General features: G+C 42.3%; 1 protein-coding gene across 47 annotated transcripts in view; it reads right to left on the bottom strand.

Annotated features, from left to right (window-relative positions):
* Window positions 1-23,888, bottom strand: part of LOC141148329 (interferon-induced very large GTPase 1-like) — a 420,233-nt gene that overhangs the window by 137,607 nt on the left and 258,738 nt on the right. For 31 of the 47 annotated variants that reach the window (XM_073635661.1, XM_073635672.1, XM_073635663.1 and 28 more), the window contains 3 exons: window positions 14,296-14,343; window positions 13,898-13,945; window positions 5,898-5,945 (listed from right to left, as the gene is read on the bottom strand). In XM_073635661.1, coding sequence (XP_073491762.1) covers window positions 5,898-5,945; window positions 13,898-13,945; window positions 14,296-14,343 — 144 coding nt within the window. The remainder of the gene's footprint in view (window positions 1-5,897; window positions 5,946-13,897; window positions 13,946-14,295; window positions 14,344-23,888) is intronic. The other 16 variants (XM_073635664.1, XM_073635673.1, XM_073635675.1 and 13 more) reach the window with 5 other exon arrangements.

Here is a 23,888-nt window from a genome sequence, read left to right as displayed (position 1 = left end):
ACTCCAGCGTGACCAATTCTCTCATATGCCTTTGCATCAAGAGATCCAGGAGAATAATTATGATGATTTCAGGAACTTTCTCAGGATGACGGACCCCGTGTTTCACCATCTGTTGGCTTTGCTGACCCCTTATATTAGCAGGCAGGATACCTGCATGAGGCAAGCCATCACTCCAGAGCAGAGGCTAGTCGCCACGTTGCGGTACTTGGCGACTGGGAGAAGTCTACAGGACCTCAAGTTCTCGACAGGCATCTCCCCCCAGGCTCTGGGGATCATTATCCCAGAGACCTGTTCTGCTATCATTCAGGTCCTGCAGAAGGACTATATTAGGATAAGTTTTCTCCTTTAACATCACATTCTATTGTATTTAATGTTTGCTAATGTTTTCTATTTCTTTCCTCATTCCATAATTACCATGATTGTAATATGCTGTGAATGTCCCCTTTGTTCTCATGCATGCTGTAATCGTTTAGAATGCTCCTTTTTTGTCCTTCATGCATATTTCCCTTCACTAACCTCCCCAGCAGGCTATCCTGGGCCCATACACACCTAGCCTAGTCACTTAACAATGTATTTTGTCAGGTCCATTGTAGTGCTTTACCCCAAACACCCCCTAAAATGTGTTCAAATGTTATTGTTGTCCTTAAATTCATGCAGAGTGCCAGAGGCTTTTTTTTGGGGGTCCCAAACTCAGCTTGAAACCCCCCCCCTAAAATTTTTACAATGGGCCATCAGAGGGGGGGGGGGAATCTGATAAGTGGGCCTTATAATTTTGGCTTTAAATACTCCTTAAAATGAATGTTATACTGATGTTGGTCAAGAATGTTTGTGTCTAATCTGCTTGCAATGTTATGTGCAAAAGTACTAATATTTTTTTGTCTGTTTTGACTCCAGTTTCCTTCAACGCCACAGGAATGGCAGACTGTGGCCTCCCATTTTGCCAACCGTTGGGGCTTTCTGTGGATGGGCTACAGATGGGAAGCACGTCCACATTGTGCCACCACCCCATTCGGGGTCTTACTATTATAACTATAAGGGGTTTAATAGTATAGTGTTAATGGCGGGGGTGTCGGCACAATATGAGTTCCTCTATGTGGACATGGGGAAGAATGGCCGGATGTTGGATGGAGGAGTCTTTGCCCAGACAGTTTTACCAACGTCTCCTGAGTGGTGGCCTGGGATTGCCACCTGATGCGGACAAAGTTGTAGGACTCCGGTTTGTCTTTATTGCTGATGAAGCATTCGGTCAAGGCGAGCACCTAATGAGGCCATTTTTAACTACGGGCTGGCCAGAGCAAGAAGAGTCATTGAGAATGCCTCCGGGATAATGGCCAGCCAGTTCTGCCTGTTTCTGACAGCCATACACATGGCAGACTACAAACTGAACCACATAATCTCATGCTGCTGCATATTGCACAACTTTTTACGCAAAAATGCACACAATTATATAGCCTCATTTGGCCCTGAGGCAGGACTTCCTGCTAATACCCTGACGGGCCTGGATACTAGCCGTCCTGGCTTGGCACCCCAAAGCGCTCGTGAAGTTTGGAAGAAATATGTCAATTATTTTACGGCTGGGGGGCCATTGCAATGCCAGACGATGTCTAAATATTTTTTTACAAATAAAAAAATGATATCTGATAAAATCTTGCATTTTCTTTATTGCTTGTGTTTCTTTTTGGCTGTCTCCTAGGTTCTCCTAGTGCACTTGTAGTGCCAAGTGGATTTTCCTTTGGTAAATAAGCCCCATTGTCACTGTAAACACAAAATTATTGAAATAAGAAGCCACACATTGTTGATTATCAAAATTTTTACTCTGTGCACATTCACATGTGCGTTATAAAAATTTTTCTCAATTTTTTTTTTTTTTTTTGGTTTAGTCCAACAAATGGGAAAATGGATGGGATTTGAAAGCAATTTTATTCTCCCCAACACATCTATCATGTTCTTCATTTGTTGTTCCATAACATTCAGTTTCTTTCTTATAATGTCTATTTCACCATTCCACACCATGATGTTGTGGATGAGCCTTTGGGCGCTGTCACTTGTGAAAGGTTCAGCTTGCTCTTCAACAACCAGCACATCACCTAAAAATTGGTTAAAAAATATGTATTATAAATATGCAGGCATACATAGATTACCTGAAGCTGGGGTGTCAGACACTCACCTGTTTGGGTGACAATCTCGCCCACTTCCTCCACCTCTCCTTCCTCCAGATCCCTGGGTGGGGTCTTGGGCTGATTTCCCCTTCTTGGTGATGTGGGGGGTCCCTGGTGTTCTCTGAGTGGTGTCCTCCGAGTCTTTTCTCCCCTATGAGAATAAAACAAAAGGTATACTTAGCACACAGATATTTGAGTCTAGAAATTAGGAATATGAAACATTGCTGGGAAGTGGGGTACAATTGTCTGTTTTGGGCAGAGTTCCAAGCTGAAGACATGATTTTTGACCTTACCAAAGCTGGAAAACTTACCTTTTTGTGACAATTTTCACACATGGAGACACCCCAAGTATCCACTGGAGCACCTGTGTGGGACACCTTAAAACGTTTGTTCTTGTGTCCCACACTAGTGCTCCTCCTGAGTCCAGATATGTAAACAGCTGCTGAGTGTCCTCTCCTTACATTACACTGAATCAAGCTTGCATTTCATTCTAGTTACAAACACATCAAGACAGCAATGTACAAAACTTAATTTTATACAAATAGGCATGACCAAATGTATTTAACCTGTATCTGCCCAAAACATTGTATTTAATGAGCGAACAATGTTTCCTACGACCGATTACTGTGCCCACGAACATGAAATTTGCCATTTTAAACTGAACAACAGTAAAGAAAAACACATGGAGCAGCATGCAAGTAATATTAATGATAGGAACACACGACAAGTACTTACTTTTTAGAAGCACTCTCTTTATTCTTCTATACTGATCTGGCTCCTTCAGTTTAAGGTCTGACCAACATTTCCTTAATTGCTCCTTGGAGCGTCGTACCCCAAAATTCTGCCGCAGACTCCACAACTTTCGTCATGATCTTGGCCTTTCGCAAATTAGGGATGGTGTACGGTCCATGCTTCCCATCATGGTCGTTCTTCCGCAAGATGTACACCATCTCCACCATCTCTTCAAAGGCCATATTGGAGGCCTTAAATCTTCTCCTCCGGAATCGTGACGTTTCGGGCTCCAGGCTTTCCTTCTCCTTGTTACTGGAATAATTTCCACACACCTGCTCCTTATCCATCATGATGCTCCTACTGCGCACTGAAGAGAGAAGGGGTGGGGAATCTTCAAGAGAGAACGTCAGGGGCGGGCGATGCGGGTCTGAGTTTCACGCATGCGCAGTCTATATCAAGCTAACACGCATGTGTCATACGTATGATCTGTGTGTGGAGGAAGGATGAATGGAAGTGGCGAGCGTCCTAAACGAAGGTAAAATTTGAACTTGGCCCATCACAGTGGCCTATACTGCTTCAAGATTGAGGCCTATATTGGCATATGATAATGAGAGTTTAGGCTGACATTAGTGTTTTTGGCTTGTGTATTGTCTTACAGCAAAGATGAATCACTTTAAGGACCCAGAATTCATGGCCAGTTTCATAGACAGATACAGGGAAATGAGGAATTTGTGGGAGGTGAAAAACACCTTATATTATAATAAACAAGCTAGGAGGACAACGCTGGAGAAACTTCTGGAATTTGTGAAGACTCGGGTCCCCGATGCAACCATCCGGTTTTTGGAAAGTAAAATTGGGATCTTGAGGAACATGTATGGGAAGGCACATAATAAGATCCAGAAATCACTCAGATCAGGAGCATCAGCAGCGCAAGTGTATGTACCCAGGCTGTGGTACTTGAACAAACTGTGGTTTCTGGACGACCAGACTGAAGCCAGTGAATCACGTTCTACACTTCCCTGCAGCCTTCCCTCCACCCTTCCCTCAACCCCAGCAGAGGCTGACGAGAAACAACAAGGGCCTTCCATCCTGGAAGAAGTGGATGCGCCCAGCTGGAGCCAGGTATATTATTTTACTACATATTTATTGTCCTAATATTAATGATATTAACTAGATGTTATAATTGATAACTAATTCATGATTTAAAAGCAAGTGATTTACATATCAATAGACAGTAGTGGTCAAAAATGATTGGCACAAGAATGAAAAATGCTGGGGTCAGAATGATAGTCTTTTCTATTTATTAACATTCAATTTGCAAGTCATGAGATAAAAATTGTGTGTGATTGATGAAGCAAAAACTCATACTATATATCCCTTTTTTATACACAGGATGAGCTCAGCCAGGAGGAGGGTCTAGAAAGTGTCAGCCAGGAGGTGGCCATGCCCAGTGTCAGCCAGGAGGTGGCCATGCCAAGTGACAACCAGGAGGTGGGTGGGCCCAGTGTCAGCCAGGAGGTGGCTGGCCCCAGTAGGAGCCTCACCCAATCCCAGGTGCCTCCCCTCTGCCTTCAAACAAAAAGGCCCAGGAACGGGACGAGGACAGAGGAGGCAGCACTGGGCCTCATTAGGGAAGCGAGTGATATCCTCAGAAGCCAACCCGACACTGAAGAGGCCTATGGCTGCTATCTAGCCACAAGATTGTTGAAATTGGAGGAGGGCCAACGTTTTCTCTGTGAAGCAATTATTTTTGAGGCCCTTCAGAAGGGATTGAGGGGCCAGCTGACAGAGAACAGCCACATATATGATCTCACTCATCCTCCTCCTCCTCCTGCCACAAGTCCTCCACCAGAGCCACAGCCTCCAAGGAAGGCTGCAGGGAAGTGTGGAGGGAGAGCTGCAGGGAAGAGAAGAAAGTGATGGCCTGGGTTCAGTCTGGTCTGACAGAAGATGCAGGCTGGTGTAGTACCACAGCCTGGGGACATATATGTCATCTGCTGCTGGTCCTGATCTCTGGGAGTCCTGGACCAGATTGGGCTCCAAATTATTTGGACTCCTCAAGATAACAATTTTTGTTTCAACAGACTTGATGTGTGCCCTGGGGCCAAAAGGCTTCGCAAATTCCAAAAGTTTCTCCAGCGTTGCCTTCCTGTTTATTTTGTTACCCAGAAAAAATGGATAGTTTATTTTCTGAAAATACTTGCCTATGTGTTTTTATAAAAATGGACAGACAGTTTGTGAGTAGGCAGGTACATTTCAAAAATACAATGTCAAATTAACAAGGGACACCAACCAACCTCCTTGAAGTTACAAAATACAAGATAATAATGTTATTGTGGTAACTTGACACACCAAAAAAAAAAAAAGATATTATGGAGATCACTAGAAAATAAATTTGCAATAATCCAAAAAAAAGGGGATCTTGATTAAATAAAAAATTCTAAAAAAAATGACTATAAAAAATATTTCAAAACATTATTCTGGAGATCTGGCTTTAAAATAATAAAAGATTATTCATTAATCATGAGAAATAATAAAGAAATAAGTTTGTGAGAACTGTGAATATCAGCAGCAAAACAAGTTCATTCTTCTAGCATTATAAAGCACAAAAGAATGTGCTGCATTAAAAAGATCACAGAATTTGCAGCGTGAGGAATGTGCTATCTCTATTATGAACGCTAGTTTTACCAGACCGAGCGCTTCCGTCTCGTACTTGCTTCTGAGCATGCATGGTTTTTGGTACGTTGGAACAGCATACAGACGAGCAGGTTTCCTGATAGTAATTAGTTCCATCGGAAAAACTTAGAACATGTTCACTATCTAAGTCCGTCACAATTTTTGACGGAAAAAGTTTGGGGCATACACACCATCGGAAAATATGATGAAAAGCTCCCATCGGACTTTTTCTGACGCACATTTGGCTTGTGTGTACGAGGCATTATTCTACTATTTGTGCTCACTTATCATTACATTCCTCAGCCATATAGTATATAGTCACATACTGACCTAGATCTGGCAGTGTTTGTGTTGTCTCTTCTTTCCTGAATTCTTTTCCTGGAAAAAATATTGTTAAATATTAGCACACATGTAACTTTCAGAAAATAAACTACATATAAAAGCAATACTCTATGACAAAGAAATATAATACATCTTAAATGTTGACCCTTTCACCCAGACAGTACACAAATATGCGGCCTCACTGGACTGGACATATATGCATATCTGTCTTTGTGCTGGGAGCATGGTGCACAGCACGCTCCCAGCAAAGAGACTGGGGTCTGAATGGGAGCCTAATGATTGGGACGCAGAAATCCCGCTTCCGGGTCACCTGTATGCTGTGATAACCTCTGACTGTCTTCACAGATGTTTGAAAGCATTGCTTGATTACTTCTGCCTTACTTCCTGGTCAGACTTTAGGTCATGACATAGGAAGAAGTTGACTAGCTGATCTCATTACTAGATACTGCTTGACTTCTACCAATAAAACCTCAGATTAAACCAGTATTTTAATTGCGCTAAATGGGTGGCTCTTTTGCATTGCCAGATATATCATTTGAGGAACGCTGCCAAAGAAACTTATAATTCTGGGCTTGTCGAGGATTGGTAATGTATGAAAGACATAGACTATTTTAGGAAGGATCATCATTTTAAAAGGGGACAAGCATTGGAGATCCATATAGATTTTCTCAATAAGGGGTTTAAAATTGGCTTCCAATAGTGTTGCTGTGGAGGATGTTAAAACTATGCCCAGATACGGAGTGCTATGTGCGGGCCAGGAGTAAGGCATTTGATTTGTTCATATTGTGGTGAAAATATTTGTGTACTCCTAGGTCCAAATTCAGAGATGACCCTATTATAGGATAGGGTACTAAAATGGGTTAGAACCCAATGGCCTCTGCCAATGACTGTATCATTAAAGGATAAGTTTACCTTTGGAAACATGTTACATGTTCTCAGTGCTGCAGCCGCCATCCGCTGCTCCTTCCTCCCTGTGGCAGCAGTATAGGGAGAAGTTCCATGTACTAGCTAGCACTATTTGAAAACAGCCGTGTGTCTGACTGAACTACCATACTACTATACCATGCCATGAACTACTATAGTTCTCAATGAACTACCGTAGCGTTGTGGAGCATTGTGGTAGTTAAATGAGTTTTCCTGTCAGGGAGTATTGGATTATCCATATGGGATATACGGGTAAGCCGATACACTGACAGTGTGCAAGAGACATGCATGGTATCAGTGATTTGCTGCTTTCCATGCTCCTGCAACTAAAAATAATAAATGCACATTTTTTAACTTGAAAAAAAATGTGCATTTATAATTTTTTTTATAAAAAGTCAACTTATCCTTTAAGCGAAAAATCAACGGAAAAATTAGATAACCCTGTCTTGTACCATTTGAGATCCCAAATGTCTTGGATAGAAGGCTGGAGGTGTAGACCTGTGCAGATGGCTCCAGATAGAGTGCTAGGATTGGCAGAAAGAATTGATCCCTTAAAACCAAATTTCTCCAGAACCATTCACATATGTCGCCAGTGGACTCTATCAAATGTCTTCGTAGCATTTATAGAGAGAAGCAGAGAAGGTGTTCAAGTTGTCTCCGCATGGTGCAGGATATTGATGATACGTCTGGTAGCATCTGCTGCTTGTCTGTTTTTTGTGAATAATGTAGAGATTACCTCAATCAAATGGTTCTCCAGCAACTTAGCATAGATTTTCACATCCAAATTTAACAGGGATATAGGTCAGAAGTTTACCGGTACTTTAAGCTCTTTACCCGTTTTAGGAAGTGTGACCACAAATGCTTTCAGCATCTCCTTGGGGAACAACTTATCAGACACTGCATCTTGGAACAAAGTTACCAAATGTGGTGAAAGAGTTTGTTTAAAAATTTGTAGTATTTATTAGTGAACTTGTCTGGTCCAGATGATTTACCAGAAGAAAGAGAATCTATAACCTTTTTAATTTTGAGGGCTGTAAATGGAGAGTAAAGCATCTCCAATTGTGTCCTTGATAGATTAGGAGGTGTAGTCGTGCCAAAAAGGACTGGATGGAAGTTTCTGAGGTTTGAGGTTTGAGGTGTAGAGGCATCCTCTTTCAGGTTATATAGGGATAATAATCCACAAAGGCATCCGCTATGTCTTGAGGATTTAGAAGTTTGCATTTGTTTAAAAGGATGGAAAAGATGTGGAATTTGAGCTTTAGCTCTTTGCATTGTAATCCTGTTAGCTAAAAATTTGGCTGTAGGGTGCCTTGTTTTGATGAGCGTAAAAGCTCAATCTAAGAGATTTAAGATGTTTATCATGTTTAAAATAATTTTATTTAATATTTTAAATATATTTTGACGTTTTAAATTATTTTCTCACTATTTATTTATATACTTTCATCAGAGTAGTTCAGTGTCACCATGGTAACAGGGCATTACTCGGGGGGGGCCTACAGCTAATTACATTGTACAGGGTGCTGGGATTTTTCCAGGTACCACACGATAGCTGTGGGCCAATCACAATTACATTCATTCATAACAGCTATTTTGACATTGTGTACATGTGATCGCATAGCGATCACATGATCCCTGGGCCACTCAAAGCGGTCCAGTAAAGTGAGCCGTGGTGCCTTCCTGGGTCTGTACAGGCAAAATGTATGCCTGTATGTGCCACCCGCCCACAGTAAATGTACTGTGGGCGGTCAGCAAGAGGATATTATTGGATTATATTTTAACCACTTCAGCCCCGGAAGGATTTACCGCCTTCCTGACCAGAGCACTTTTTACCATTTGGCACTGCGTCGCTTTAACTGCTAATTGCGTGGTCATGCAATGCTGTATCCAAAGGAAATTTGCGTCCTTTTCTTCCCACAAATAGAGCTTTCTTTTGATGGTATTTGATCACCTCTGTGGTTTTTATTTTTTGCGCTATAAACGGAAAAAGACCGAAAATTCTGAAAAAAAATGATAGTTTCTACTTTTTGTCATTAAAAAAATCCAATAAACTTATTTATTATCTTAATTATTTAACTTATTTAACTTAAATTTTAGTCATACATTTAGGCCAAAATGTATTCGGCCACATGTCTTTGGTAAAAAAAAATGTCAATAAGCGTATATTTATTGGTTTGCGCAAAAGTTATAGCGTCTACAAACTAGGGTACATTTTCTGGAATTTACACAGCTTTTAGTTTATGACTAAAAGCAGGGCGGTACAAAACCCCCCCAAATGACCCCATTTTGGAAAGTAGACACCCCAAGGAAATTGCTGAGAGGCTTGTTGAGCCCATTGAATATTAATTTTTTTTGTCCCAAGTAATTGAATAATGACAAAAAAAAAAATTACAAAAAGTTGTCACTAAATGATATATTGCTCACACAGGCCATGGGCATATGTGGAATTTCACCCCAAAATACATTCAGCTGCTTCTCCTGAGTACGGGGATACCACATGTGTGGGACTTTTTGGGAGCCTAGCCGCGTACGGGGCCCCGAAAACCAATCACCACCTTCAGGATTTCTAAGGGCGTAAATTTTTGATTTTACTCCTCACTACCCATCACAGTTTGAAGGCCATAAAATGCCCAGATGGCACAACCCCCCCCCCCAAATTACCCCATTTTGGAAAGTAGACACCCCAAGCTATTTGCTGAGAGGCATGTTGAGTCCATGGAATATTTTATATTTGGACACAAGTTGCGGGAAAGTGACAATTTTTTTTTTTTTTGCACAAAGTTGTTACTAAATGATATTTTGCTCACACAGGCCATGGGCATATGTGGAATTGCACCCCAAAATATATTTATCTGCTTCTCCTGAGTATGGGGATACCATATGTGTGGGACTTTTTGGGAGCCTAGCCGCGTACGGGGCCCCGAAAACCAATCACCGCTTTCAGGATTTCTAAGGGTGTAAATTTTTGATTTCACTCTTCACTGCCTATCAAAGTTTTGGAGGCCATGGAATGCCCAGGTGGCACAACCCCCCCCCAAATGACCCCATTTTGGAAAGTAGACACCCCAAGCTATTTGCTGAGAGGCATGGTAAGTATTTTGCAGCTCTCATTTGTTGTTGAAAATGAAGAAAGACAAGAAAAACATTTTTTTTCCTTTTTCAATTTTCAAAACTTTGTGACAAAAAATGAGGTCTGCAAAATATTCACTATACCTCTCAGGAAATAGCTTGGGGTATCTACTTTCCAAAATAGGGTCATTTGGGGGGGTTTTGTGCCACCTGGGCATTCCATGGCCTCCGAAACTGTGATAGGCAGTGAAGAGTGAAATCAAAAATTTACGCCCTTAGAAAGCCTGAAGGCGGTGCTTGGTTTTCGGGGTCCCGTACGAGGCTAGGCTCCCAAAAAGTCTCACATATGTGGTATCCCCATACTCAGGAGAAGCAACAGAATGTATTTTGGGGTGTAATTTTACATATTCCCATGGCATGTTTGAGCAATATATTATTTAGTGACAACTTTGTGCAAAAAAAAAAAAAATTGTCTCTTTCCCGCAACTTGTGTCACAATATAAAATATTCCACGGATTCAACATGCCTCTCAGCAAATAGCTTGGGGTGTCTACTTTCCAAAATGGGGTCATTTGGGGGGGGGGATTTGAACTGTCCTGGCATTTTATGCACAACATTTAGAAGCTTATGTCACACATCACTCACTCTTCTAACCACTTGAAGACAAAGCCCTTTCTGACACTTTTTGTTTACATAAAAACATTTTTTTTTTTGCAAGAAAATTACTTTGAACCTCCAAACATTATATATTTTTTTTAAAGCAAATGCCCTACAGATTAAAATGGTGGGTGTTTCATTTTTTTTTTTCACACAGTATTTGCGCAGTGATTTTTCAAACGCATTTTTTGGGGAAAAAACACACTATTTTAAATTTGAATGCACTAAAACACACTATATTGCCCAAATGTTGGATTAAATAAAAAATATGATCTTAGGTCGAGTACATGGATACCAAACATGACATGCTTTAAAATTGCGCACAAACGTGCAGTGGCAACAAAATAAATAATTTTTTAAAGGCCTTTAAAAGCCTTTACAGGTTACCACTTTAGATTTACAGAGGAGGTCTACTGCTAAAATTACTGCCCTCGATCCGACCTTTGTGGTGATACCTCACATGCATGGTGCAATTGCTGTTTACATTTGACACCAGACCGACGCTTGCGTTCGCCTTAGCACGAGAGCAGGGGGTCACAGGGGTGCTTTTTTTTTTCTTTATTATTTTTTTGCTTTTTTTCTTATTTTTAAACTGTTCCTTTCATTTTTTTTTTTAATCATTTTTGTTGTTATCTCAGGGAATGTAAATATCCCCTATGATAGCAATAAGTAGTGACAGGTACTCTTTTTTGAAAAAATTGGGGTCTATTAGACTCTAGATCTCTCCTCTGCCCTCAAAGCATCTGACCACACCAAGATCGGTGTGATAAAATGCTTTTCCAATTTCCCAATAGCGCTGTTTATATCCGGCAAAATCTAAGTCATAAAATGCTCGTAGCTTCTGGTTTCTTAGGCCATAGAGATGTTTGGAGCCACTCTGGTCTCTGATCAGCTCTATGGTCAGCTGGCTGAATCACCTGCTGCATTCTCAGGTTCCCTGTTGAGACAGGAGAGCCAGAGAAAAACACGGAAGACGGTGGGGGGGCATTTCCTCCCACTGCTTGTAAAAGCAGTCTAGAGGCTAATTAGCCACTAGGATTGCTTTTACATGAAAGCCGACTGCTGGCTGAAAAGAATGATACCAAGATGATACCTAAACCTGCAGGCATCATTCTGGTATAACCACTCAAGTCGTGAATGGCGTACCTGAAGACAAAAAAATGGTTAAAGCGGGGTTCCACTCAAATTTTTAACTTATTCTTACCCCCTTCAGTTAATTGCATAGATGTTCAAATGCCGCACGAAAATTTTTTTTATCGCTGTAATTACCTTTATATTGTACTTTATTGTGGCACTTCCTGTCTCTCCTCCCATGGGAGTAGGTGTGTTTATTGCCTTTCCCCGGCGCCGCACTGTCTCCTGGAAGCTTAGTGTCAGGCTTCCCAAGATTCAGTGCGGAAACAATGATCATGCGATCACCGCTGGGCGATCAGGGGGCTAAACCTTTATTAGGTAATGAACGGCGGGTGCCCCGACACTATAAAAAATAAACCAACTAACCAGCGTCACCCGTAACAGTTATACGGTGATCACTGGTGAAAGGGTTAACTAGGGGGCAATCAAGGGGTTAAAACCTTTATTAGGTAGTATATGGGGGTCCCTGTCGCTATAAAATGCTGACGGCGAACCTATATATTTACCTCCCTAACTAGTGTCACCAGTGACACTAATACAGCAATCAGAAAAATTATCGCTTAGTGACACTGGCGACGGGGGGTGATCAAGGGGTTAAAACTTTATTAGGGGAGGTCAGGGGGGTATCCTAGACCTAAAGGGGGCTAACACTAACTGCCCTACCACACTAACTGTCACAAACTGACACCAATGCAGTAATCAGAAAAAAAAAAAAAACTGCTTGGTGTCAGTGTGATGGGGGGGTGATAAGGGGGTGATCAGGGGGTAATCGGGGGGTGATGGGTATGTAAAGTATGCCAGGTATGTTCTACTGTGTGTGTGTGTTGGTGTAACTGACTCAGATGTCTTCTCTCCTCGGCCCCGGAACGGAAAATACCGAGGCGAGGAGAGATGACATAATTTCCTCTGCCTCTGTGTACTATACAGAGGCAGGGGAAGATTCTCATTGGCTGGGAGCGATCGCAAGGGGGGGCCACGAATGGATGGCCACCCCCTCATCTCTGAACGCTCCCAGACCGAAGCCGACCGCCCTCGGGCATGGGGGGGGTCCGATCGGACCCCCTGCCCACGGCAAGCAATCACATACCAGGTACGTGATTTTGCCTGCCCATGCCATTCTGCCGCAGTACATCTACGTTAGGCGGTCGGCAAGTGGTTAACCATGCAAGATAGTGATGTGGGTTATTATACCACAAAAAGAAACAAATGTGTTACATATTGAACAGTTCCAAAATTCCACCTCTAGAAATGTTAAAATAAAAATATTTGCTTCCAAAAGATGTCTAGACATATGTATGTTTGCCAAAAATGAAAATAAAAATCAAAGTAATAAGGAGATATTTATTTCCCATTGTTGCTTTCTAATAAATAACACCTACTGTGTACTACAGTGCTTGTCTGCATTTGTCTAGGTTGAAAATATCATTAAAAATTAGTATAATATGTCGTTTTCAGAAGTGAAGTGAGAAATTACAAATGTTCAGCAGTGTACGAGATGTTTTAAAATCAACCAAAATGTTTGATTTAAGTTTAATTTCTGTCAGTGCCTGCAGGGTAGAGCCAATTGTTGATTTATAATTGTAAAAGAACATTCAACTTAGAGAGAGGGTGGAAGCTCAGTGCTGGGTGTTCCCTCCCACACAGGAATGGTATAAATTGGGCTTCAGACTGGGGTGGAGCTACAGTCGGCTTTACATAAAAAAGAGGAGCTTTTACACTGCAATCGGGACACCTATCAGTGCTGTAAACACTCGGTCCCCTGGGAAATAAATCAAAGTTTTAAAAATGATGTAAGAGTTCATTTATGGCGATACGTTCGCATCCATCCTGGCAGATCGGATCGGATGAGATCTGATGAAAGTGGACATGCTGTCCGTTTTCGTCCGATCCCTCCATAGGAATCAGCGGCACTCTGACATGCCCCTCCCCGCTCAGTGAGAAGAGATGGACCTGTCATCCACCGGCTCAGCAGAGATCAATAGAGAGATCTCCTGCTGAGCTGGCAGACTCTGCTGAGTGGCTCCGCCTCGTGTGAATGAGGCCTTAGACCAAAATGAACTCTCAGCAAAGGAATTAGGTCAAAAAATCATAAATCTATGATACAATCCCATAAAGTATTAAATAATCATTTAAAACATCTTATTCTACTATTTATGCTCACTTATCATTACATTCCTCAGCCATATAGTATATAGTTATATACTGACCTAGATCCGGCAGTGTTTGTGTTGTCTCTTCTTTCCTGAATTCTTTTCCTGGAAAAAATAATGTTAAATATTAGCACACATGTAACTTTCAGAAAATAAACTACATTTACAAGTAGCATTCTACAAATAAAGCTAATACAAATGTAATAAATCTCGAATGTTCATATACTGTAAAATGTAGTTCCTAAAATGAACATGAGAAAATGTTAAAAAAACATTGTGAGAAATCTTCTTGAAATATTAAACTACTATTAAACTTCTTTAGAAAATAAAATAGGCCAGACAATAATGAACCTATAATACAATCAATTACAATTGTAAATAATCATTCAAAACATCTCCTATTCTGCTATTTGTGTTCATATATTGTTACATTCCTCAGCCAGTCATATACTGACCTAGATCCGGTAGGGTTTGTGTTATCTCTTCCTTCCTGAATTCTTTTCCTGGTGGGAAATATTGTTCCATATTAGTACACTTGTAACTTTTAGAAAATAAACTACATATAAAAGCAATAATCTATGACAAAGAAATTTAATAGATCTTGAATGTTGACCCCTTCAAACAGACAGTACGCAAATATGCGGCCTCACTGGACTGGGCATATATGTATATCTGTCTGTGTGCTGGGAGCGCGCTGCACAGCAGGGTCTGATTGGGACCCAGAACTCCCGCTTCCTGGTCACCTGTATGCGGTGTTAACTTCTGACTGTCTTCACAGCTGTTTAAAAGCATTGCTTGATTAATTCTGCCTTATTTGTTGGTCAGACTTTAGGTCATGACACAGGAAAAAGTTGACTAGCTGATCTCATTAGCACACACCCTGCATCATCTACCTTCAGCTGGTCATCCCCTTCCTGTGTCATGACCCTAAAGTCTGACCATGAAGTAAGGCAGAAGTAATCGAGCAGTGTTTTTAAACAGCTATGAAGAGAGTTAGGTAAGTGTGTGTAGAATAAGCGGAAAGCTGTTTTATTTTTGCAAAATAAGTACATTAACTCTTTATTGGTACTAACGGAGCTGGAATTTAGAAAAAAAAAAAGGTGAACAAAGGTGAACTTATCCTTTAACCACTTCAGCCCCGGAAGAATTTACCCCCTTCCTGACCAGAGCACTTTTTGCGATTCGGCACTGCGTCGCTATAACTGACAATTGCACGGTCGTGCGACGTGGCTCCCAAACAAAATTGATGTCCTTTTTTTCCCACAAATAGAGCTTTCTTTTGGTGGTATTTGATCACCTCTGCGGTTTTTATTTTTTGCGCTATAAACAAAAAAAGAGCGACAAATTTGAAAAAAACGCATTTTTTTACTTTTTGCTATAATAAATATCCCCCAAAAATATATAAAAAAACAATTTTTTCCCTCAGTTTAGGCTGATACGTATTCTACATATTAAAAAAAAAATGCAATAAGCGATTATTGATCGGTTTGCGCAAAAGTTATAACTTTTACAATATAGGCGGTAGTTTTATGGCATTTTTATTAATATTTTTTAATTTTTTTTTTAAATGGCGGTGATCAGCAATTTTTATTGTGACTGCGACATTATGGCGGACACATCGGACATTTTTGGGACCATTGTCATTTATACAGCAATCAGTGCTATACAAATGCACTGATTCCTGTGTAAATGACACTGGCAGTGAAGGGGTTAACCACTAGGGGGCAGTGTAGGGGTTAAGTGTGTCCTAGGGGCGTGTTTCTAACAGTGAGGGGCATGGCTGTGTGTGACACGTGACTGATCTCTGCTCCGATGACAGGGAGCAGAGATCCAGTGACACTGTCACTAGGCAGAACGGGGAGATGCTGTTTACATCAGCATCTCCCCGTTCTTCCTCCCCGTGGGGCGATCGCGGGTATCCCTGTGGCGATTGAGTCCGCGGGACCCCCGACTTAAAGGGGAACGTACAGGTACGTGGTTTTGCCTGTATGTGCCCTTCTGCCACAGTATATCTGTGTGAGGCGGTCGGCAAGCGGTTAAGGAGTGGGTTGGTTTTCACAAACACCATCTTCTGTTGGAGTAGGTTATAAAACAGGGAGATTCCTTTAGTTTTTGTAGAAACAGAGGAAAAGAATGTCCAAGTTAATAAATCAGTGGAAGCCATAGGAAGAGGGTGCTTACACAAATATTTTGCTATATGAATATTAGCTTTGGAAAACCCATCATTCATTCTCAGAACAGACATTTCTTTTACCAATGTGCCATTAAAAAGGTCATCTACCCACCTCACTGCAAGGTCTACCCAGTTTTCAAGTTTCAAATAAGGGAGGAGAAGTTCTAATGTGTCTGTAGGGATGCGTATATTGAGCCTTTGGGTGGCTAGTGACGTATTCCGAATTAGTGTTCTTCAAGCCAACAGGGAGGTACGTGTGTTTAAAGGTAGTAGTTTCAAGTCTATTGGTTTTCAGACATCTGCTATGAGCAGTAAGAGTAGATTGGAAGTCCCCACTAGATACTGCTTGACTTCTACCCATAAAACCTCACATTGAGGATTAAACCAGTATTTTAATTGTGCTAAATGGTTGGCAGGGTAATACTCCTGGAGATCCACCAGGCCCACACCTTTGACTTTCCTATAGCGGATGAGATGTATATGAGAACATCTCGCTCTTTTGTATTGTCAGATGTATCATTTGAGGAACGCTGACAGGGAACGTATAATTCTAAGCTTGTGGAGGATTGGTAATGTATGAAAGACAGACTATTTTAGGAAGGATCATCATTTTAAAAGGGGACAAGCGTTGGAGCTCCGTATGGATTTTCTCAATAAGGGGTTTAAAATTGGCTTCCGATAGGGATGCTGTGGAGGATGTTAAAACTATGCCCAGATCCGGGGTGCTGTGTTTGGCCCAGGAGTAAGGCAGTTGATTCGTTCAAATTGTGGTGAAAATATTTGTGTACTACTAGGTCTAAAATTAGAGATTACCTTATTATAGGATAGGGTACTAAAATGGGTTAGAACCCGATGAGAGCAGGATAGACGTGAGGATGTGAGGACATTACGCCGGTCACGGAGGGAGGGGCCTGAATGTGTCGGCTTGTGCATGATAGGGCGCCATCCTGGGGAGAGCCGCGGCAGATGCAGAGAAGGAGAGGAGAGGGGCTGCGGTCGCAGATGACACCCTCATCGGCCATTCCAGGTCCTGCATGCTCGGACGCCGCATGTCTGCATGACAGTAGGTGTAACTGTTGGGCTGTGCAGAACGGGGGAGCATGGGGACTGAGTCCAGCGTCTTCCCCTTCCCCCTTCTAAACCTCGTCCTCCACAACCCTTATCAAGATTCCTGAGGCTTTCGTCGGTTTGGGCAGTCCAACTAGCAGATCTCCCATGTTTGGAAGCGAGAGGATACGCAGCAAAGGCAGGTTGGCAGTTTGATGTCCCGGTGCGTGCTGGTAAGTGAGGAAACATAAGGATGCATGGTCCCACTGCGCTGAAGGGCAGAATAAGGAGGTACCCTATTTGGATGTGTAAAAGTTAATTCATGAATTAGTCACTGCATATAAAGTTTTATATCATTGCTGTCTGGCCCTCGCAGTGGCTATGAATTGTTACCTGGTAAGGAGACGGAGTAAATATATGTAAAAAGGACTCAATCACTAAATCCACTGACTGTATGAAATAAACTGTGGTAACTTATAGAGGAGATGCAAAGGGCCCGGGGTGCATAAATCCATACAGAGAATTAAAGAAGCTAATAAGCTCACTAGAGCTAAGGCACAGAAGTCTGCAGTAAAAATCAATTTGTGACTAGTGGGGCTGACCCCACGGATTGTTGGAGGAAGGATTGACCGGTCAGGCATCTTTGGTGCATAGACATTACATTGAACCTTGGACAAGCATATAACATTAATGCAGCATATCATCTTTAAGCCACTTTAAAATTGAAATATCAAATAGTTGCCCCCCTGGAGTCTGTAAAGGGCCTAGGCAGGATACAAGTCATAAATAAGCTCCTCGTTGCTGCTATATTAGCTCCGTCAGAGTTGAATCTGTCAGCTCTTCCAGAGCTCTGCCAGAGTTTAATCTGATCATAAAATTACACTAATTTTTGCAAAAGAAAGCTTGAGAATTATTGCATAGCTCCAGCCCCCTCCCCCCTCCTTTTTTTTTTTACTTTTTCTTTCAGGGAAAAACTGGGGAAGCAGACAGGAAGGGGGGGGGGAGTGGCATCATGAATAAAGCTACAACCAAATCTTTAAGGGGGGCTGCCCCTAGAACCCTGAAAGATAAAGTAATGGGTAGTACGATCAAACAGTATTTGGTCCAGGCAGCTAGCCCTAAGAACATTGACCCGGAGATACAAGGACCAGGTAAAGCGGATAAGAAAAAAGGAACAGAGAAAAAAAGAGGAGAAACATCAGACCAATCTAGAGATGATTTAACAACAGAGAGCGAATTAGAAACAAGCAGAGCAGATGAACAAAGGGTAGATGGTCAAATCCCCACAAAAGGAGAAATGATGGAGATGTTCCTGAGATTAAAAAATTCATTAAAAGCCAATATAAATATGCTGAGGGTAGACTTGGGAAACCTGCTGGCAAGAGTGGAGATGACGGAAAAAAGAACAGATAAACAAGTGCAGGAACTTTGCGATTTAAAGGAACAAGTCAAAATAACACAACAAAACCAAAAGAAAATCCTCTATAGATTAGAAGATCAAGCAAACAGAAATAGAAGGCAAAATTTGAGAATTCGCTTGGTCCCAGAGAAAAGGGGTGAAGACCTGAGAAATTATGTGGAAGGGGGGTAGGAGGCGGAGGGGGGAGGGAGGTTACCTCTGGTATTATGCATAAAAGAATGATAAATCCTCGGTATAGACAAGAGAAGCGAGGCATAGGAAAATAGGAAAAAAGATGACAACAATAAATTTTATGACCTATAACGTTAGGGGATTAAACACTCCCACTAAGACACAAGATCCTAAAAGAGCTTAAACGGTATGGGGCAGAGGTGGTCTTTCTTCAAGAGACCCATTTATCTCATGAGTCTAACGTGAAACTGCACTCCAATAATTTTACGACATGGTATTACGGAGAAACAATCACAAAGAGAGCAACGGGTGTAGCAATATGGTTTGCGAAAGGAACCCGGTTTATATTGGAGGAAAGGTTGACCGACCCAGAAGGAAGATTTCTATTCCTAAAAGGTACATTACCACATATACTCGAGTATAAGTGGAGATTTTCAGCCCTTTTTTTATGCTGAAAGTGCCCCACTCGACTTATTCGTTTAAATCCTTCTTTATTGAAAAATTTCACATTAAAAGACAGATCAGGTCACATTCTGGGGACTGACATATCCAGCATTTGCGCAGTCCTCAACTTTTACCACATTTATACAACAGTCCACATAAAAAACAAGGACCATGAACATCAATAAGATACCCTCCTTTACCGAAGGGACATGCAAAAATTTCCCCCCCTTCTTTCTCCCCCATTCCCATTCCCCCTCCCCCCGCCATCGGATCCCTCCCCCCAACCCTTCTAAACCTTATTCTCCCCCACCATTCATTCTGTGCTTCTCCCACATCACCCAATCTTTCCATATTTTCTCAAATTTTTTGTGATTACTTCTTTTCTTATATATAAGTTTCTCTCTACTAACTTCCTCCTTTACTTCTTTCACCCATTCTTCGACCGTCTGGGGTTCTTTTCTCTGCCAATTCTTAGCTATAAGCTTTTTCCCTTGAAACAGGCACCTGACTATTGCGGTCTGGGTGTCTCTCGCGGGCTGTTGCTCCTCCATTAGGCCTAGTAGGCAGGTCTTAGCACCCACGCTCAGTGATGTCTTAAAAATACAGTTTATCCTGTCCACAATACTTTTCCAATATCTATACAGTTTTGGGCAGCGCCAGAACATGTGTAATAGGTCTCCCCTCTCTTCTCCACACCTCTGGCACCCCGAGTCTTCCCTCCTCCCCATCCTGAACATCTTTAATGGTGTAAAATACACCCTATATATCAGATATAAATGAGACACTACCTGTGATGGAGAGAGAGAAACTCTGGGTCCAGATGACAATACATACTCCCATTGACTGTCCGACATTATCCCAACCTCATCCTCCCATTTCTTCCTATTTTTGTCTTCCACTCTGTCCCCCTGGATCGAGACTCTTAAACTACTGTACATATCAGAGATTAGACCTTTCGTGGAATCTGAGTCGACCAGTTTTCTCACAGAAATCATATCGCTCCATATTGGCTCCTTGCCGTTAAATTGTGCGTCTAGGGCGTGCCTTACCTGCAAGTATCTGTAGAATGAACGGTTGGGGATCGCAAATTCAATCACTAACTCTTGGAATGTTTTTAAATTCCCAGCCTTATAAAGGTGTGAGAGATAATGGATGCCCTGCCTATCCCACTCCTCGATCTTCCCCATTATTTTTACCTCATTGAGCTTACTATTTTCCCACAATGGGGAAAACTCAGAGAAATCTACATAGCCCATTATTTTTTTAACCTTTGTCCAGCTCGTGACCATCAACTGGGTGGTGGGACATCTAGTGATAAAGGAGTCCGCCTCCAGCGCTTCTACTATAGTGTCATGGTTAGTGTCACTTAGTAGTACGTTATTCCCTGTTACCCATTTCCGGGGCCTATTGCACCCTCCCATATGCTGGACCTGTGATGCCAAAAAATAGCATCCCGGATCCGGTTCTCCCAGTCCCCCCTTCTCTGCCGGTCGCCGAAGCGTCTGCAAGCCGATCCTTGCTGCCCCGCCCTTCCAAATCAGCTCTCTAAATAAGCTGTCCATTTTGTTGAACCAACGTTTAGCGATCCAAACAGGTGAATTATGTATAATATATAGGATTTGCGGCATCCAAACCATTTTTATCAGGTTACAGCGCCCGGCGACCGACAGAGGCAACCGTCCCCACACCCGACTTTTCTGTTTAAGTTTTTTCATTAATGGAACTAGGTTTTCTGCGATATATTGCTATTGATCCCTTGAGATATTGATCCCCAGGTATTTCAACTGATTTACTACCTTAATTTGTGGGGTTTGATACGGAAGGGGCTCCGTCAGAGGGTCTATAGGTAATAAATATTGCTGACTTTTCCCAATTAATTTTTAACCCGGAGAAATGGTCAAAGTCCTCAATCATCCCCATGGCCGTCCTTAATGAATCCTGTGTGTCCCCCAGGAACAACAAAATGTCGTCCGCATACATTGCTATTTTCTCCTCTCCCCTCCTTCTTTTAAACCCCTGAACCCCCTGGGAAGCCCTTATGGCCGCGGCCAGCGGCTCCATTGCCAGGGCAAACAGGAGGGGTGACAAAGGGCACCCCTGCCTGGTGCCCCTTCTTAATTGGAACCATTCTGAACATTCTCCGTTGACTCTGATCTTTGCCTTTGGCTTATCATATAAAAGGCTCAGCCAATGAACAAAGCTGGGGCCAAATTGGAGTTCCGCCAGCACCTTCCAGATATAGTGCCACTCCAGGCAATCAAATGCCTTGGTGGCGTCTAGCGAGAGGAGCGCTTTCTTACCGCTATTCGCTGCGGGGATCTGCATATTTAAATATACTCGTCTTATGTTCGTACTTGTAGCTCTGTCCGTGATAAACCCGGTTTGGTCTGTATATGGTGCCACCTCTAACGGGTTTTTCCCCTCCTTCAGCAACATTATTATGATGGCTTCTGTCATAGACGTAGGCAAATTACCGTCCTTCCCGGTGCCGTTTAGTACTTCCAAAAGCATGGGGAGCAAAAACTCCCCATACTTTTTGAAAATTTCTATGGGTAAACCATCGGGACCAGGGGCCTTCTGGTTTGCCATGTCTGTCAGAGGGGCCTCCAACATTTCCCTATCCTCTTTCGTAAGCGGGGTTAACTTAAGCTGACCAAAGAAAGCCCTCATTTCCCCCGCCACGTCTTCCTGTGCCGAGCTATATAGATTTTTAAAGTACTCCCTAAAGTCTTCTAATATTTCTGGGTTAGTGTTTTTTATTGTTCCCTCTCTTCCTTCAATCGCTGGCATGGAATTTGGAGGGCCATTGGCCCTTATAATCAGGGCCAAGGTCCTCCCAACACACTCCCCCTCACAGGCAAACCTCCGTTTTTGAAATAGCCTTTTCCTCTCCGTCTTTTCCAAGACCATTCTACTATACTCATTTTGTCTCTCTACCCACGCCTCGTATCTGGATGGGGTTGGAGCCTCAACATACCGTTCTTCCGCTCTTCTAACCCTCTCTTTAACTTTTAGTTCTTCTATCTGTGATTTTTTCTTAGTATGGGATATTTTTTTAATTAGGATCCCCCGGAGGAAAGCCTTCAGGGCGTTCCAGACTATCCCTAATGGAGCCGTGCCTATATTCAAATCTGCAAATTCCACCAACCTCTCCACCACAGTACCCGCGTCCTCAATAATCTCGAGCCAAAAGGGGTTTACTTTCCAGTCACCCTTATTAAGGCCTCTCTCACCCTTTAAATCAATTATCACTGGTGAGTGATCCGAAATCCCCCTTGGCTCGTAAACTATTTCTCCCACTATATCTAGCGATTCCTCATTGCCCAACACTAGGTCTATCCTGCACAGGGTGGCATGTGTCCTGTAGTGACAGGAATATTGTCTCACCCCAGGGTGCCTCTCTCTCCAGATGTCCATCAATCCCAATTCATCACAATATTGTAAAAGCGGACTCTTAGGTTTTCCCCTACCCAGCTTTTTTAGAGGAAACCTGTCTACTTCATTATTCATGGTCATGTTGAAATACCGGGACCCCTGGAAAGCCTGCCATAAATTCAGTTAGGTCATCCAAAACCTCCCTCCCAAAAGGGGGAGGAATATAAATGTTAGCTAATACACATTTCCTATTCTCAATTGTGCAATAGAGAAAAATATACCGTCCTGCTACATCCACCTTACTCTGACTGCAGGAGAAGGCTAACCCTGATTTTATCAAAACACTCACACCCCTTGAATACGGGGTGTGAGTGGAATGAAACTGTGTCTGAAATTTTTTATGATCCATTATCTTAATTCAATCCTTATCCAGGTGCGTCTCCTGCAGGCATAGTATCTGAACCTTTCCCTTAGCCACCGTAGAAAGGATCATCTGCCTTTTCAAATTATCTTTAACTCCCCGAACGTTCCAGGAACATATAGTGAGCTTGTTTTTTAATTTCCAAGTGCTATTTAAACCACCACTACCATGCATCAGTAAGTCCTATCTCCTTGTGTCCCTTAGCAAAGTTAAACCACCTCGTTATGTGACTCCTGTAATATTTGTGAGATGAACTTCCCCTTACTTCAAAATCAACCTTCCCCCCTCCCCATCGCACACCCATACACATATTCCTCCCCTCCCTCCCCCCGCCCAACCTCCCCCCCACTGTTTTTGTCCCCATTGCCCAATTTTGGGCCTACCCCTAAGGCTTCTATAGTGACTGGACACATTTATTCAAGGTGAGGAAAACAAACCTACCACCCCCGGACACCAGTAAGGGGGAGCCATCCCCATTATTTCCATTGTGCTTATAAGTCAACAAATTTACGTGCCCCCTCCCCACTCCCCCTTCATTAAAAAAAAGGAAAAAAGGAAGAAAAAAGGGGAAGAGAAAAAAAAAAAAGTCCAAAAAAAAAAAAGTCCTCTCTTGACTTTCAGATCTCTTGCCTTTTCTACATTTCCTCTTCTCGCTGTACTCTTCCTATATTTCTTTCTAACCAAGTTGTAACTTTAATAGGAGTATCAAAAAAATTGAGTTTTCCCCAGTGCCACGATGCGCAAGTGTGCTGGATACAATAAAGCATAATTCATTTTTAGCTGCTGCAGCTTGCGCTTGCATTCCATAAATTTGGCTTTCTGCCTTTGAAGCTCAGGAGAAAAGTCCGGATATATTGAGACCCTTGCTCCTCTATATTGAATATTTTTCATCTCCCTTGCCTTCCGGAGAATGGTGGTTTTGTGGTTTTGTCCCTGAAGCATAATAGCTTAAAAATCAGTGGTCTTGGGTAGCCCCCTGTAGCCCGTGTCCTAGTGG

This window comes from Aquarana catesbeiana, linkage group LG06 (genome assembly GCF_042186555.1).
Source record: "Aquarana catesbeiana isolate 2022-GZ linkage group LG06, ASM4218655v1, whole genome shotgun sequence".
In the NCBI taxonomy this organism is placed as follows: domain Eukaryota; kingdom Metazoa; phylum Chordata; class Amphibia; order Anura; family Ranidae; genus Aquarana; species Aquarana catesbeiana.
The sequence above is the reverse complement of the archived record's forward strand: the minus strand, read 5'-3'. Positions and strand labels throughout refer to the sequence as shown.